This window comes from Pongo abelii, chromosome 23 (assembly GCF_028885655.2).
Source record: "Pongo abelii isolate AG06213 chromosome 23, NHGRI_mPonAbe1-v2.0_pri, whole genome shotgun sequence".
In the NCBI taxonomy this organism is placed as follows: Eukaryota; Metazoa; Chordata; class Mammalia; order Primates; family Hominidae; genus Pongo; species Pongo abelii.
The window spans coordinates 57,036,896-57,052,278 of NC_085929.1; the positions used below are offsets into that span (position 1 = coordinate 57,036,896).

The 15,383-nt window shown below is 60.6% G+C and overlaps 1 protein-coding gene and 1 long non-coding RNA gene across 10 annotated transcripts; one reads left to right on the plus strand and one right to left on the minus strand.

Moving 5' to 3' along the window:
* Nucleotides 1-868: 868 nt before the first annotated feature.
* DENND6B (DENN domain containing 6B) lies at nucleotides 869-14,783 on the minus strand. Of its 9 annotated transcripts, XM_054543874.2 has the most exons (22): nucleotides 13,619-13,827; nucleotides 13,227-13,376; nucleotides 7,937-7,975; nucleotides 7,820-7,862; nucleotides 6,880-6,992; nucleotides 5,972-6,052; nucleotides 5,462-5,523; nucleotides 5,266-5,371; nucleotides 5,070-5,149; nucleotides 4,921-4,983; nucleotides 4,601-4,656; nucleotides 3,691-3,813; nucleotides 3,498-3,593; nucleotides 3,287-3,381; nucleotides 3,094-3,159; nucleotides 2,702-2,766; nucleotides 2,523-2,612; nucleotides 2,290-2,343; nucleotides 1,862-1,971; nucleotides 1,429-1,531; nucleotides 1,249-1,323; nucleotides 869-1,167 (listed from the first exon to the last, which is right to left on the minus strand). In XM_054543874.2, exons 9-22 carry the CDS (start codon nucleotides 5,085-5,087, stop codon nucleotides 1,045-1,047), a joined length of 1,137 nt encoding a protein of 378 aa, XP_054399849.1. In that variant the 5' UTR covers nucleotides 5,088-5,149; nucleotides 5,266-5,371; nucleotides 5,462-5,523; nucleotides 5,972-6,052; nucleotides 6,880-6,992; nucleotides 7,820-7,862; nucleotides 7,937-7,975; nucleotides 13,227-13,376; nucleotides 13,619-13,827; the 3' UTR covers nucleotides 869-1,044. The 9 variants fall into 9 exon arrangements, with proteins under 9 accessions (XP_054399849.1, XP_054399850.1, XP_024095995.1 ...); XM_054543875.2 differs by lacking the exon at nucleotides 13,227-13,376; XM_024240227.3 differs by lacking the exons at nucleotides 5,462-5,523; nucleotides 13,227-13,376 and having other exon boundaries at nucleotides 13,619-14,783.
* LOC129052767 (uncharacterized) lies at nucleotides 10,710-13,286 on the plus strand. Its single transcript, XR_008517929.1, has 3 exons — nucleotides 10,710-10,853; nucleotides 12,737-12,972; nucleotides 13,112-13,286. It is a non-coding gene; the product is annotated as an uncharacterized LOC129052767 (long non-coding RNA).
* Nucleotides 14,784-15,383: the final 600 nt, after the last annotated feature.

The following is a 15,383-nucleotide window of genomic DNA, read 5'->3' on the forward strand; positions in this document are numbered from 1 at the left end:
TCTGAAGGTCTGAGTGGTCAGGGGACCTGTTCCCGGGCACACAGTGCATGATGCTGAGCAGGGCTTGGCTTTCTGGAGCCCTGACAGTACCATCACTGTGTGCTGCACAGGGTCAACACTGCACCGCATGGGCCTCAGTGCCTGCAGGTGTCACGGGGGGGAGCACACAACCCAGAGGTGGCTCTTAGGGACCTTCACCCCTTACCAAGGAAAGGAGACATGCAGGCTCCAGCCAGAGGCAGGGTCAGGCCGAAGTCCAGAGCCCCTTGGGCTGCATGTGGGGGATGGACAGACACACTTGGACAACAGGAGCCCTGTCCACCTCCCAGAAGGGACATATGGAGCTGGTGCCTGGTGGGGGCTCCAGGACTGGGAGCCAGGAAGGTGCTGTGGACTCTCCGAGGGCCAGGCTGAGCCAGCTCTCCTAGCAGAGGTGCTGGGCTGCACACGGCCCCCTGCCCAACCCCTACCTCCCAGTAAACCACAGCCCCAAGTAGGCGGGGGCCCAGAGGGGCACCAGGGGTGGTGGGCAGAGCTCTTCACACTGCAAAGTGGTCTCTCCCTTTCTCAAGTTGATGACCGCGTGCAAAATAGCCTCCCATCCCCAGACAAGACGGGGGCTGTGTCAGGAGAGGGTCCCTCCTGTCCTGGGCAGCCTGTTGGGCTGAAGGAAGCATCACACACACCGCAGGGGGGTTGGGGGCCAACAGATGGGCACCAGGAGGGGCAGACGGTAGACGCACCCACATCAGCGAGGGCTCCCAGCCTGTCCCCGACCCCGTCCCAGCCTAAGGTCTGCAGAGGCCAGGTGGGACCCAGGAGGAGGCAAGGCTCTGCCTGCGAGGAATCCCTATGGTCAGGGCCATGCTGTGGTTCCAAATGTCGCCTTTACTGCTGAGACAATGGTGGTGCAGGAAGGGGAGCCTGCAGTCTGGGCGGGGGGCCAAGGAAGGGGAGCGTGTGCTTGGCCCAGTGCCGCCACCACTGGGGAGCAGGAGGCTCAGGCAGACCTAGGGCCCTGGGACCGTGGCCCTTGGCTCTGTTCTAGGGAGGGCACAGGACAGCCTGCAAGTCTTTGGGCAGGGAGCCGATGACCGTCTCGATGTACAGCTGGGCCCGCTGCAGCGTCGCCTCCTTCACAGGGAGCTGGTGGCCCTGAGCCCGCACCTGGAGGGGCAGCCGTGGTCAGGGCAAGCGCAGCTCCGTGCCAGGCTGGTGGTGCTGGGACAAGGCTGGGAGGCATCTTACCAGCTTCTCGCGAAGTTTCAGAACCAGGTCCACGACCTCCACCTCGGACTTGTCTTTCATCCAGGTCTCGATGTTCTGCAGGGTAAGACGGGGTCTACTGTCAGCAAGGCCCCTCACTGCCCTGGGCCTGTGCCCACCCCCACCATGTTCTGGCCCTCCCCAACCCCCAGCCTCTCTCACCGCCTCACAAATAGCCTCCAGGTGCAGGGCCTCCAGCTTCAGGGCCATCTCCTTGTGCCGCTGCCGGTACCAGCCATCAAAATGGGGGGACTTGAAAAACCGCCTGTAAAGATTGACAGGCAGGGACCATGGGGCTGATCCTGGGGATGACAGGCGGGGGCCATGGGGCTGACCCTGGGGACTGACAGGCGGGGGCCATGGGACTGACCCTGGGGACTGACAGGCGGGGGCCATGGGGATGACCCTGGGGACTGACAGGCGGGGGCCATGGGGATGACCCTGGGGACTGACAGGCGGGGGCCATGGGACTGACCCTGGGGATTGACAGGTGGGGGGCCATGGGGCTGACCCTGGGGACTGACAGGCGGGGGCCATGGGGCTGACCGTGTGGACCAAGGAGGGCTCAAGCTGCCTGCACCTGCAGTCCACCCACCTGTAGAGACCCAGCCAGTCGCCCTTGAGGATGCAGGTGAGCTGGGGCCCGGCATGCTCCAGGCTACGCAGGAAGTCATCCTGGCTGAAGGGCCGGATCTGGGGGGGAGTCTGAGACGGGGTGGGTGAGCCAGCACGTGGGAACTCGGCCTCACAGGCCTGCACCCGGTACGCTTCCCAGACACACTCCTCACCACTTCTGAAGACCCCAAGCCCCCATCCTGCCTGGCACAGATCCCAGGACAGCCTTTCCCAGGGAGCAGGCCCTGAGCCCCTCCAAGGGTCCTGCCAGCCACCTGCCCCGTGGCCCCCAGTTTCACAAACATGATGGCCTTGAGAACTGTGGCTCCTGCTGCAGACCTTCCCTCCTCCAGGTGAGGATGGGAACCCGCCTCCATGGACCCCACAAAACCCCCACAGGACCCCCACCTTCCAGGGCGTGATGCTCTTCTGCAGGGGCATGAGGCTGGCCATGTAGTGCTCCTGGGTGGGGAAGGGAGGGGAGTGAGCCCGGGGACCCATGCCCCGAACCCCATCCCCCCCAGCCCTGTCCCCACCAGCCCGGTCCCCCCCAGCCCCATGCCCCCCAGCCCCGTCCCCCCCAACCCCATCCCCCCAGCCCCATGCCCCCCAGTCCCATGTCCCCCAGCCCCGGGCCTCACCAGGGGGATGATGAAGCTCTGGGTGAGCTCCAGGAGGTGCCGCCGCAGCAGGGCACTCTGCACATCTGACGGCCGCTTCTTCTGCACGCCCTGCAGGGGAGACAGGGCCAGGCCCTTGCTGCGCTTCACACCACACCAGGCTCCCTGCGTCCCCAGCCCCTGCCCCACAGCCCATATACCTTGAGCAGCCGTTTGAGCAGCGCCTTGTCGCGGTGGAGGTGGGCCGTGTAAGCAGTGTAGAGGCCTGGCGGGAGGGCACAGCTGGCACCCAGCCCTTCAAGGGCCTCCCTCCCACACTCCTGCAGCCCCACAGAGGAGCCAGGGTGGGGGTCTCATCTGCCTGCAGCCCCATGCCCTTGGCTGCACCTGAAAATCTCACCCACCCCACCCCAGACACCGAGACCCACTGAAGAGAAGAGAGCGACCCCTCCCCAAGGGTTCTGAGCTCTGCTGCTGAGTCCTGGAAGAGGATCAGGGGTCTGGGGGCCTGGCTGCCCCAGCCGGGAGACCCGCCAGGTACAAGACAGGCCTCTCCACAGTGGAGGGGCTCCAGGTCGAGGGGAGCACAGACCTGGCTTGGTGTCCAGGGTCTTCAACCTTGAAGGCTTTTTCAGCTTGACTTGCTTAGGCAGGTCTCCTACGAGACACGCCCGGTGGCCAGACCTCAGTGCCCGCAGCTCTGGCCATCCCCACGGGCTCTGAGGCGGCCCCACAGTCAATGAGGCTTCTGAGCAGCACCCCCTGCACCTCACCAGGAGCCTGACCTGACATCTTGGGCTCCCCGACTCGGAGGATGTGGGGCCAATGCTGGAGTGTTTTGATAAAGAAAGGGTTTGTGACTCCCAGGACCACGTTTGGTCTAGACAGAGAGAGAGAGAGAGAGAAGAGGCAGAGACAGAAGTCCAGGGAGGTGCAGCAAGGGCGAGAGAGGCAGGGCGGAGCAAGGGCGAGAGGCGGGGCGGAGGCGGCACTTACGGGGCCTGCGTGCGTGTGGTGAACTCCTTGAACTCACTGTCATGGATGGTGAAGTAGGGACGGAAGTCGCAGCAGAACCTCAGGGGCTGCAGGCAGCTGTGGGCAGAGGCAGCAGGGAGCAGGTGAGACGGGGCAGCCCAGGTACAGCCGTGATGACCCAGCTCCCCCAGCCGGGACCAGGCCAAGGGGGTACCTGGTCAAGGCCAGCACCATCTCCGAGGACACGTCGGGCGAGGGTGCCAGGACCAGCAGGGGCTCCCCGAGGAGCATGAGCTCCCACAGTGTCTGCATATGAGTCAGCACAGGCCGGAAGCACCTGGGGCCGGGCAGGCAGGTCGGGGAGGTCAGGCAGGGGCTGAGACTCCTGGCCCTGGCCCCGCTCTCCACCGTTCACCCAGGCTGGCCCGGGCACTGGTGAACATGGCACGCTGCGCCAGGGTGAAGACAGACCTATCTGAAGATGTGTCTCGGGCTATCGTGGCCACCCCAAGCTCTGACAGTCCACCTGTGCTGGGCCTGGCCCTGGGAATGGAGGACTCAACCTGGACCCACCTGTGAGGGACCAGCCATCCTGAAGCGACCCCAAAGCCGGGGCAGGGTCTGCTGACCTGGGCTGGGGGGGTACCCACCCAGACCCCTCCCGTCACCCTGTGCCCATCCCAAGTGCAGCCCTGGCTCCTGCCAGGCCCAGCACAGAGCAGGATGGTCTCAAAGCCTAGGCTCCCTTGCAGACTCGTCCAGAGGCAGAGAAGGAGACCTCAGGCAGTGAATCTCTCCTGACAGTCTCTCCTTGACACTGTCTTTCAGAACCTCCTGCCCACTGTGCCCATTTCCACTGGCTGCAGACATGTGGGCACTTGCTTCCTCTTCTAAACAATTCTCCCTCCTTCCTTCCAGAACTGTCCCAAGGGTTACTCAGGATGAGCGCTGCCTCACTTGGGCAGTCCCCACATGGCGCTGGCCATACACACACGTGCACACATGCACTCACACAGACACACGCACACACACGTACTCGCACACAGAGGCACACACGCACGTACATGCACGTGCACACACAGTGAGCTCCTCAAAAGCAGTGTGCAGAACCCTAGGGGGCTCACCTGAACAGGTCCAGCTCGTGGACGCTAGCAAGAGCCACTGGGGCTGGCAGCAGATTCTGAGAGGAGAGGAGTGTACGTCAGGGCAAGGGGAGGAGGGGAGTGTAGGGCACCCCTGGGGCCCCAAGCAGCCCCTGCCTCACAGCACAGGGGAAGGTGGAGAGCACCCAGCCCTACACCAAGACACAGCCTGTGGCTTTGCCTGGGTTTGACCACCCCGCAGGGTGGACCAGGGAGGCAGGTGTGGGACCACCCAGCCCAGGAGCAGGACTCAATCGGGTGAAGCCCAGCTGTCTCAGCTCCACCTCCGCCTCAACTCCCACCTCTTGGTCACACTGCTTCGGAGGACTGGACTCGGACTTGTCCACCCTCGATGGGATGCGCACCTGGAAGAAGGAAGGAGCAGCTGCCAGAGGGAGTAGGGCATCCCCACACACCTGCAGAGCCTGCTCCCCAGCCAGCTGGCTCTCACCTGGACAACAACGCCCATGACAGGTAGGTTCAGGGTCTGCCCAGGCGCAGGCGCCGGCCACTGGTCGATCTCACTGCACACTGCGGATGCAGTAGCCCGCGTCAGGACCCTCCCCAAGGAGAAGCTGCTGCCAAGCCCACCAGGGGCCACAGCTGGGATGATGAGACCACGATGGCCACGCCTGATGGCCACTCACCTGCTTCCAGGCAGGGCGCCAGCTTGTCAAAGTACTCGGGGGCGATGAGGCTTAGCAGCGCTTGGAACAGCCGGACAAAGGGCAAGCGGGACACCAGCACCAAAGACTGCAGGGCCACGGGGCCAGTTAGAGGCCCAGTGCCAGGCCTCACCCTCGCCACTCAGGAGCCCACGGAGACCCCCGAAGCCACGCTCACCTGGAGCTGGCCCAGGGTAGCACGTCCCACCAACTTCACAGGACAGCTGCCCCGGGAACGGCCTGACTCGGACCCCAGAATTATTAGACAGGAGAAAACCCAACACCGAACTCCCTGGGTGGCAGCCGGTGGGCTGGACCCTAGGGCCTTCGGAGGGAAATGCATGGTGGCCAGAATTTCTGGAATGATCTCCCCAGGGGCTGAGCAGCTTTTACTCTCGGCCTATGGCTTCCAGGCTGGGTTGTCCTGACCCTGACAGTGTCATAACCCTCCAGCCATCAGTGAGGGGCAGCAATATCCTGGACCAGGACAGAAGGGCCTTGGGTGCCATGACAGGCAAGGACAGGGCGGGGGGGCCACAAGGAGAGCTGGACACAGCCCAGGTGGGGCTACAGGAGGGGTGGGCACTGCTGGAGACTCAGGGCCCCTTGCCCGACCCACAGTCCCTCCTGCTGCCTGCCAGCTCCTGCCTCTCTTGAGGCGCCAGCCCAGAGTGGCCAAGCAGCGCACCTTCTGGAAGTAGCCCCTCTTCACAGAGCTGTCCTTCACCTGCCTGAAGTACACGTAGCCGAAGTAGTGTGCCGGCTCCCTCTGGAAGGAGCACAGTGTTAGCCAGGCATGCCCCACCCAGACTACTTGGCTGAGAAGGAGCACAGTGTTAGCCAGGCCATGTCCCACCCAGACCACCTGGCTGGAAGGAGCACGGTGTTAGCCAGCCATGCCCCACCCAGACCACCTGGCTGGAAGGAGCACGGTGTTAGCCAGCCATGCCCCACCCAGACTACTTGGCTGAGAAGGAGCACGGTGTTAGCCAGCCATGCCCCACCCAGACCACCTGGCTGAGAAGGAGCACGGTGTTAGCCAGGCCATGCCCCACCCAGACTACCTGGCTGGAAGGAGCACGGTGTTAGCAGGCCATGCCCCACCCAGACCACCTGGCCAGCCCCAGGGCTGGGAGTGGCAAGGAGCATGCAGGGACTGCGGCAGATGGAAGCCTGGAGAACCAGGAGACTCCTGGAGCTGCTGTCCCTGCACTCTGGCCACCAAGGTGGGGGCCAGGAGGTCCTCGGCTCAGAAGGTGAGTAACACTCCTGCTGACACAGCAGGGAGTCCACTGGTGTGGTGGAGAGGGGCTCAGGGGGCTGGGGGCCCTGGGAGGGCCCCTGTTCAACTATGCAGATGCCCAGCCACGGATGTGTGGTGCCAAGGGAAAGCCCAGGGACCCTGGGGAGACCCTGGAAGAGCTGGCCCATCCTCAGTTGGGGCTGGTGCCTGGGACTGCAGGGCCAGTGGGGCCTGGCCAGCTCCTCTCCTGCCGCACAGGGCCCAGGCACTCTGAAGGGGCTTCTCCTACCTGATCCTGGCAGGACCCGTGGGAAGCAGGGGGAAGCCAGCCAGAGACGCAGCCCAGTGCTCACCTGCAGTGCCACAGGGGCCCTGCTGTTGTAGTGCCTGTCGTCGGCATGCCAGGGGCTCCTCTGCCCTCCACACTGGCGCATGCGGAAGCTGAACTGAGTGTCTCCAAGGCAGCCTGAGAAGGGACAGCCCCACCACACGTGTCAGGGCCGGGAGCCTCTTCTGCAGGTCCTGGAGCTGGTGACCGGGGAGCAAGGGCCCTGCGAGCCTGGCCTCTGCTGGTAAATATACCCCAGAAACCAGCCTGGCTAACACAGTGAAACCCCGTCTCTACTAAAAATACAAAAATTAGCCAGGCATGGTGGCACACACCTGCAATCCCAGCTACTTGGGAGGCTGAGGCAGGAGAATCACTTGAACCTAGGGGGCAGAGGTTGCAGTGAGCCGAGATGGTGCCATTGCACTCCAGCCTGGGTGACAGAGTGAGACTCCGTTTAAAAAAAAAAGGCCCCAGAAAGAATGCCCAGCCCAAGGGGTCTGTGTTTCCCAATGGACTCCTATTCTGACTTCTGTACACCTTGCACCTACAGGTCTTAGAATATATTCGCACAGAAAAGCACCTTCAACTTCTCTGGGAGATTGGCTTGACCTGCTTGAGACAGAAAATCAGGCACTAGAAAATGGCCACCCAGATGTCTATGCCCTGGGGCAAGAGCGGGAGAGAGGCCCAGCCCCTGGCAGCCACTGTGTGGGGTGTAGGAGACTGACTGTTGGTCCCTCTGCAAAGAGATACCCTTTCCACGTGAATCTGGGGACCGGCCTGACCTGCTGCAACGCGGGGCTCTGGGTCCCTCCACGGAGTGGGCATGGGGCTGGTGCTGCTCACCCCTGTGGCACTCTGTGCACCGTGGGCAGCCGAGGCAGCCGTGATACCCCTGGCCTGGGCTACAGGGACGCCAGGCTGGCTTCATGTCCAGCCCCAGGAAAGGTGGGGTTGCCTACCTGAGTGCGAGTCGGGAAAGGACAGGTAGCAGATGCTGCTTTTCTGAAACATATAAAACCCAGTGAGGGCCGACCCACTCCTGGGTCCCGTCCATTCCCAAGAGGGCCGGGACTCACCTCCTTGTCTGTGAGCCGGAAGTCGTTCGGATATACCAGCTGCAGAGGAAGACAGAGTACTTGGTGACACCATCTGCCCGAGGAGGCGACACCCCCCAACAGCATCTGCTGGACTGTGACCGTCCCAGCAGCTGCAGCAACTGTCTGTGGGGCGCAGGTCAGTGCCCACGGTGCTGGCTCGCCCCCCGCTCCCTGTTCCAACAGCATGCTGCATCCTCTACACACCATCTTCTCTGGCTACGATGTCTGGCTCCTTGCTGACCCGCTCCTATCTCTGACCTCCAGGCACCAGGCCCCAGGCAACTCCCCTGCCAGCCAGAGGCTTCTCTACTCCCACCTCCCCAGGCCCCTCTCAGTAAGAGGCCAGCACAATTGGGTGGGCTTCCTGACCCCTTTCTCACACTGCTGGTCCTCATAGCCACCCAACCACCTCTTGCCCAGACTGCAGTTGGGCCCCCCTGCCCCCACCCACAGATGCTGTGACATCTGTTCACAGCATCAGAAGGGTAGTGCTTCAGGGACCCAGAGGCCCCCTCACCCAGGACGGTCACAGGACTCCACCTGGCTGGTCCTCCAGCTCACTCACCACCCACCAAGCCAGAGGGCCCTGGCCATGCTGCTCCCCCAGGCTTTGCTCAGATGCAGGGCCAGAAGCACCCCTGCCCCACGATGGCAGCTTGCTGTCAGGCCCTCTCCCCGTCCTGCTCAGCAGTCTTCACGCACCCTCCCCCTGCCAGGGCCTGTGCCCCACCTGTAGTGCCCAGTGAGTGCCCAGCCGGACAAGCCCTGCACCCCCAGGAGTGGACAGCAGGGGAGAGCATGATGCTAAGCAGGCGCTGAATGACTTGGAAGACAGGTGTGCGCTGACAGAGGCGGCAGGTGGGGCAGGTGAGCCTGGGAGCCAAGCCCAGTAGGTCTACACACACGTGGGCCACTTTCCCTCTAGGGAGTTCCCAGAGCCCCTGTTCCCAGTGGGCCCTGCAGTGCCTCTTGGGCTGCTGAAGCCTGCCAGGAGGGCCTCTGCACACTGTCCCCTCCTCATCCCATCTGCCCAGCTTCTCCACTGAGTTGGGTTTAGGCTATAACAAGGCTTCTTCCAAGGTGCACCCTGAGCCCCAGAGAGTGAGGAGCCGGGCCCTGGATGAAAGCATCTGCCATTTTGTTTTTGAGAGACAGGGTCTCGCTCCCTCACCCAGGCTGGAGCGCAGTGGCACAATCACAGCTCACTGCAGCCTCAAACTTCTAGGCTCAAGCGATCCTCCCACCTGAGCCTCCTGAAGTGCTGGGAGTGCAGGTGTGAGCCACCGCGCCCGGCCCTTCTAACTCTCAAAAATGTTTTTTAAGACAAGGTCTCACTGTCACCCAGGCTGGAGTGCAGTGGTGCAAACACAGCTCATTGCAGCCTCGACCTCTATTCACTCCAGAGACCTCTGAGGGAGCTGGGATGTTGAGAGGTAAATTTTCCTTTAGAAAAAAAATTTTTTGTCTTTTTTTGTTTGTTCTGAGACAGAATCTCACTCTGTCACCCAGCCTAGAGTGCAGTGGCGTGATCTCCGCTCACTGCAACCTCTGCCTCCCAGGTTCAAGCGATTCTCTTGCCTCAGCCTTCAAATAGCTGGGATTATAGGCATGTAGAGATGGGGTTTCACCATGTTGGCTAGGCTGGTGGTCTCAAACTCCTGACCTCAGGCGATCCGCCTACCTCGGCTTCCCAAAGTGTTGGGATACAGGCATGAGCCACCATGCCCAGCCTTTTTTTTTTTTTCTTGAGACAGTCTTGCTCTGTTGCTCAGGCTGGAGTGCAGTGGCACAGTCTTGGCTCACTGCAAGCTCCGCCTCCCGGGTTCACACCATTCTCCTGCCTCAGCCTCCCCAGCAGCTGGGACTACAGGCGCCCGCCACCACGCCCGGCTAATTTTTTTTTTTTTTTTTAAGTAGAGACGGGGTTTCACCGTGTTAGCCAGGATGGTCTCGATCTCCTGACCTTGTGATCCACCAGCCTCGGCCTCCCAAAGTGCTGGGATTACAGGTGTGAGCCACCACGCCCGGCTTGTTTTTTGTTTTTTAACAGACAGGGTCAACCTCCAACTCCTGGACTCAAGCAGTTCTCCCACCTCAGCCTCCCTAGTAGCTGAGACTACAGGTTTGCGCCACCATGCCTGGCTTTTTTTTTTTTTCCTTTTTGAGAGCTGCACTCCAGCCCTGTCACCCAAACTGGAGTGCAGTGGCATGATCTCAGCTCACTGCAACCTCCACCACCCGGGTTCAAGCAATTCTCCTAACTCAGCCTCCAGAGTAGCTGGGATTACAGGCATATAATACCTGGCTAATTTTTTGTATTTTTAGTAGAGATAGGATTTCACCATGTTGCCCAGGCTGGTCTCAAACTTCTGAGCTCATGCAATCCACCTGCCTCAGCCTCCCAAAGTGCTAAGATTACAGGCATGAGCCACTGCACCCGGCCTCATTTTGTATTTTTTTGTAGAAATGTGGGTCTTGTTATATTGACCAGGCTGGTCTAGAACTCCTGGGCTCAAGTGCTCCTCCCACCGTGGGCTTCCAAAGTGCTAGGATTACAGGCATGAGCCAGCACGCCTAGCCTTTTTTTTTTTTTTTTTTTTAATTTTATTTTGAGACAGGTTCTTGCTGTCACCCAGGCTGGAGTGCAGTGGTGATCATGGCTCACTACAGCCTCGAATTCCTGGGCTCAAGCAATCCTCCGGCCTCAGCCTCCTGAGTAGCTAGAACTACAGGTGCATGCCACCACACCTGGCTAATTTATTTTTAATTTTGGTAGAGACAGGGTCTCACTATGTTTCCTAGGCTAGTCTGGAACACCTGGCCTCAAGTGATCCTCCTGCCTTGGCCTCCTAAAGTGCTGGATTATAGGCAGGAGCCACTGCGCCCAGCCCAAGAGGTGAGTTTTCAAGAGCTGAGAAGGCGGAGCCAGGCCCTTTCCTAAGCTGACCTGTATACTCCAGTCACCCCACAGTCCTGCCCAGCCCCTCTCAAGCCAGACCCCTTGTCACCCCACAGCCCTGCTGGCCCCTCTCAAGCTGGACCCCTCATCTCACAAGCAGGCTGCACTGCACTCATTTCCATGGTGCTCCCATGTGTACAGTTGCGGAGGTATCCTGTGAGGGCTAAGGGGGAGTCCTGTGAGCACTATGCACTCTGAACCACTTACTCTCCATATCACTGGCATATAGCACATAGTGTGAACTCCTAGAGGGCAAGAGCCTTGTCTACTCACTTACATGCTGGGCACCAGTATTGTGGGGCTGGGCTGGTGATAGCTGCTCAATGTGATCTACGGTTTTTTTTTTTTTTTTTTTTTGAGACGGAGTTTCACTCTTGTTGCCCAGGCTGCAGTGCCGTGGTGCGATCTCGGCTCACTGCAACCTCCGCCTCCTGGGTTCAAGTGATTCGCCTGCCTCAGCTTCCTGAGTAGCTGGGATTACAGGCGTGCGCCACCATGCCCGGCTAATTTTGTATTTTTAGTAGAGACAGGGTTTCTCTATGTTGGTCAGGCTGGTCTCAAACTCCTGAACTCAGGTGATTTGCCCACCTCGGCCTCCCAAAGTGCTGGGATTACAGGCGTGAGCCACCATGCCCAGCCTTCAGTGATTTACTGAATGAGTAACTGAATCACCAGCTCCTTGCCTTTTGCTTATGTTGGCATTTTGGGAGAGGGGTTACCTGAAACAGGATCCCCTCCCCTGTCTCTTCTCAGCGTCCAAGACTTATTTACCTAAGCCCGTTCCTTCCTCTGAGCTGCATGCATCCCAACTAAAATTTTCCTTCCACATCGCAGAACCAAGCACAGTCTTGGGGCTTTGCGGTGCTTAGCTGGGCTGAGCTGTGAGTGAGTTGCACAGTGGGTGCTCCCTAAAAGTCTGTAAGTGACTAAAATGACCTCAATCTTCCCCGTGACTTCCATGTGAGGGAGGAAAGGCAAGAGTCATGTGCTCAGGCCCCGGCAGATCCACTACCAGGTTTCTGCACAGACTCAGTGATCTGCAGGTGCCCAGGTCACTGCTATGGAGGGTTTCGGACATGGACCTGGGTCCCCAGCACTCTGCCCGTTGACCATGCCCCTCAGTCCGAGCTGAGCATCCCCAGCAAAAGCTCAGGAGTCCAAGCACACACAGCCTTCAACAGCTCAGAAATAACTTTCCGAATGGGTTTTAGAAAATAACACGAGAATGTCTTAAGGAACAGAGGAACCTTTTTTTTTTTTTTTGAGAGAGAATCTCGCTTTGTCACCCAGGCTGGAGCGCAATGGTGCGATCTCTGCTCACTGCAACCTCCCCCTCCTGGGTTCAAGCGATTGTCCTGCCTCAGTCTCCCGAGTAGCTAGGACTACAGGAGCGTGCCACCACGCCCGGCTAATTTCTGTATTTTTAGCGGAGATGCGGTTTCACCATGTTGGCCAGGATGGTCTCAAACTCCTGACCTTGTGATCTGCCTGCCTCGGCCTCTCAAAGTGCTGGGATTACAGGCATGAGCCACCGCGCCCGGCCAGGAACCTCTTAACTTCTTTTGTGATTTTGTGGGGAACAATCTGGGCAACAGTATTGAACTAAGAAAGGTTTTCAACCCTGGGCAGGTCACCACACCTCTTGGTACTCAGCCCCCACCCAGTGGTGCTGTTTGAGGCTGTGCACCTGCTGGGGACCGTGTGTGGTGGGAGGGGCTCCAGAGAGTGCTATAGTTAACGCTTTTCTGTTTAGAAGACTATAGGCTTCTTACGGCCTCTTGGAGTTCAGCAGGGCCTTAGAAAGCATCTCCCAACCACAGAGACGTGCTGCCTGGCTTTCCTGATGATGATGATTTGGCCTCATCTTGGACACCTGCGGTAATGGAGCGCTCACTACCTCTCAGGAGGTTCCTTGCGCCAGTGCGGGGAAGCCTCCCTCCACCTGCAGGTGGGCCTCCCCTGTGCTGGTCAGCTCCCTGGTGTGTGTTACACAGGACACAGAGAAGATCATCCTGCGGGGTCTCCCTGGAGGAAGGCAGGCTGCCTGTGTGGGCAGGTGAGTAGAGGCCTGCAGGCAGCAGAAAGACCACATCAAAAGCCCATGGGCACAGCCGATGAACAGACCCCCACGAGCAAGACCACCACAAGACGCAGGTGGAGGGACAGGGGCCCATGGGGTCTGGATCTGATTCTAGGTGAACAAGGAGGCGCTGCAGGGTTTTAAGCAGGAGAGCCACAAAGGTTGAACTCTGGGGTGCAGCTGGGGCGGGGATGACATCAGTGATGGCAGCAAAGGAACGGATCCGAGACCTTTGTTGCAGAAGGAGCCGTCAGCCTCGCCTATGCCCAGAGATGGGATGCGGAGCGGAGGGTAAGCCCGGGACTCTGGCGGGAGCCACTGAGGGGATGAAGGTGTCACTGCTCCGGTGGGGAATGGAGGAGGGAGATGTGAGACATTTACTGGGAAAAATCGAAAGAGTACCACTTAGGTTATGCAAAATGCTCCATCCCACTCCAAGCAGCTCGCCTTCCCTCCTCGGCCTGGGGAGCGCTTCTGGAGCCCGGAGAAGAGGCCCCTCCAGGAGGCGGCGGCCGAAGGCCAGGGAGAGTGCGGGGCGGCCAAGGGCCCCAAGCGAGGCGGGACCGGCCCCGGACGGCGCAGCCCTGCCCACCCGCCCGCGCCCGCGCCCGCGCCCGCTCACCTCCAGCGCCTGGCCCAGCTCCAGGTCGAAGGTGACCACGCACACGCACTCCAGCCAGGCGGAGAAGCGCGCCCAGGGCGCCGCCGGGGTCCGCACCGCGCGACCTGAAGACGTGGGTCCAGCCGCGCCCAGGCAGCCGCGAGCCCGGCGAGGCCCTGTGCCCAACAGCGCGTCCATGGCGGCGGCCGCGGGTTGCCGGGGGAACGCAGGCGGGGGCGGCGCGCGTCCGGGCCGCGCCTCAGAACAGTCGAGCGGCCGCCGCGGCCCAGTGCGGCTCCACCGCGGCCGCGCGCCCCCTAGCGTCCGAGAAGCGCCAGCGGCCGGGCACCGCCCAGGGCACCAGCGAGCCGGGCGCGCGCGGGCCAGAGCGGCCGGAGCCCACTGGGGGACTTCCGGGGAAGCGGCCGCACCGGAGCTTTCCAAAGCCCACGCCGTGTGAGGCCCAAGTGTCGGGTCGGCCCCGGTGCTCGTGGATCCCGGCTCGCGGGAGCCTCGCGGCCAGGCCGGGGAGGCAGAGCAAGGCTACAGCCAGCCGGCGCCGGGCTCGTTGGGCTTCGCAGGTCCGGCCAGCCCGCCTCGCCCCACCGCGCAGGGGCCAGCGGCGTCGCGGGCGTTTTCGTGGCGGAATGGCGTCTTCACTGAGCGCCCAGCCACCACCGCGGACTCGCGCTCGCTTCCTCTGGGGCCGGCGCGGCCTGGGGTCGCGTCTGACCGCGGGTGTCCACGCGACGCCTCTGCAGGTCCACAGAGCACCTCGAGGCCCGGCGTGGAAGGGCGAGTTTGGGGCTGTCGGTAACTTAATGAGGCACGCCTTTGAATCGTGGGCCTCGTGACGTTTCCGTGGAAGGCGGGCCGCATATACTCTGGTGGTCCCTTCAGATTACCACGTGTTGGCCAGACGCGGTGGCTCACGCCCGTAATCTCACCGCTTTGGGAGGCCGAGGTGGGGTGGCGGATCACGAATCCAGGAATTCGAGACCAACATGGTGAAACCCCGTCTCTACTGAAAATACAAAAATTAGCCGGGCTTGGTGGCTTGCGGGCGCCTTAACCCCAGCTACTCGGGAGGCTGAGGCCGGAGAATTGTTTGAACCCCGGAGGCGAAGCTTGCAGTGAGCCGAGATGTCGCCATTGCACTCCAGCCTGGGCGACAGAGTGAGACTCCATCTCAAAAATAAAAATAAATAAATAAAAGATTACCACGTGTTCGGATCATCTGGCCTATGTGTGGAGTAGGCTGTCCCATCTAGGTCTGTCACATAACAAAATCGCCTAATGACACATTTCTCAGGACATAGCTTCAACGTTGAGCAGCACATGGCCGTATTGTTTTTTGTTTGTTTGTTTTTGTTGTTTTTTTTTGAGACAGAGTTTTGCTCTTGATGCCCAGGCAGGAGTCCAATGGCATGGTCTTGGCTCACTGCAACCTCTGCCTCGTGGGTTCAAGCGATTCTCCTGCCTCAGCCTCCCGAGTAGCTGGAACTACAGGCGTGCACCACCACGCCCGGCTAATTTCTGTATTTTTAGTAGAAACAGGGTTTCACAATTTTGGCCAGGCTGGTCTTGAACTCCTGAGCTCAGGTGATCTGCCCGCCTCGGCCTCCCAAAGTGTTGAGATTACAGGCGTGAGCCACTGCACCAGGCCCGACTGTATAGCTTTTATTTTTATTTTTAGAGGAAAGGTCTCACTCTCTCCCAGGCTGGAGTGCAGTGGCCCATTGCAGCTCACTGCAGCCTCCATCCCCTGGCTCAAGCTATCCTGCCA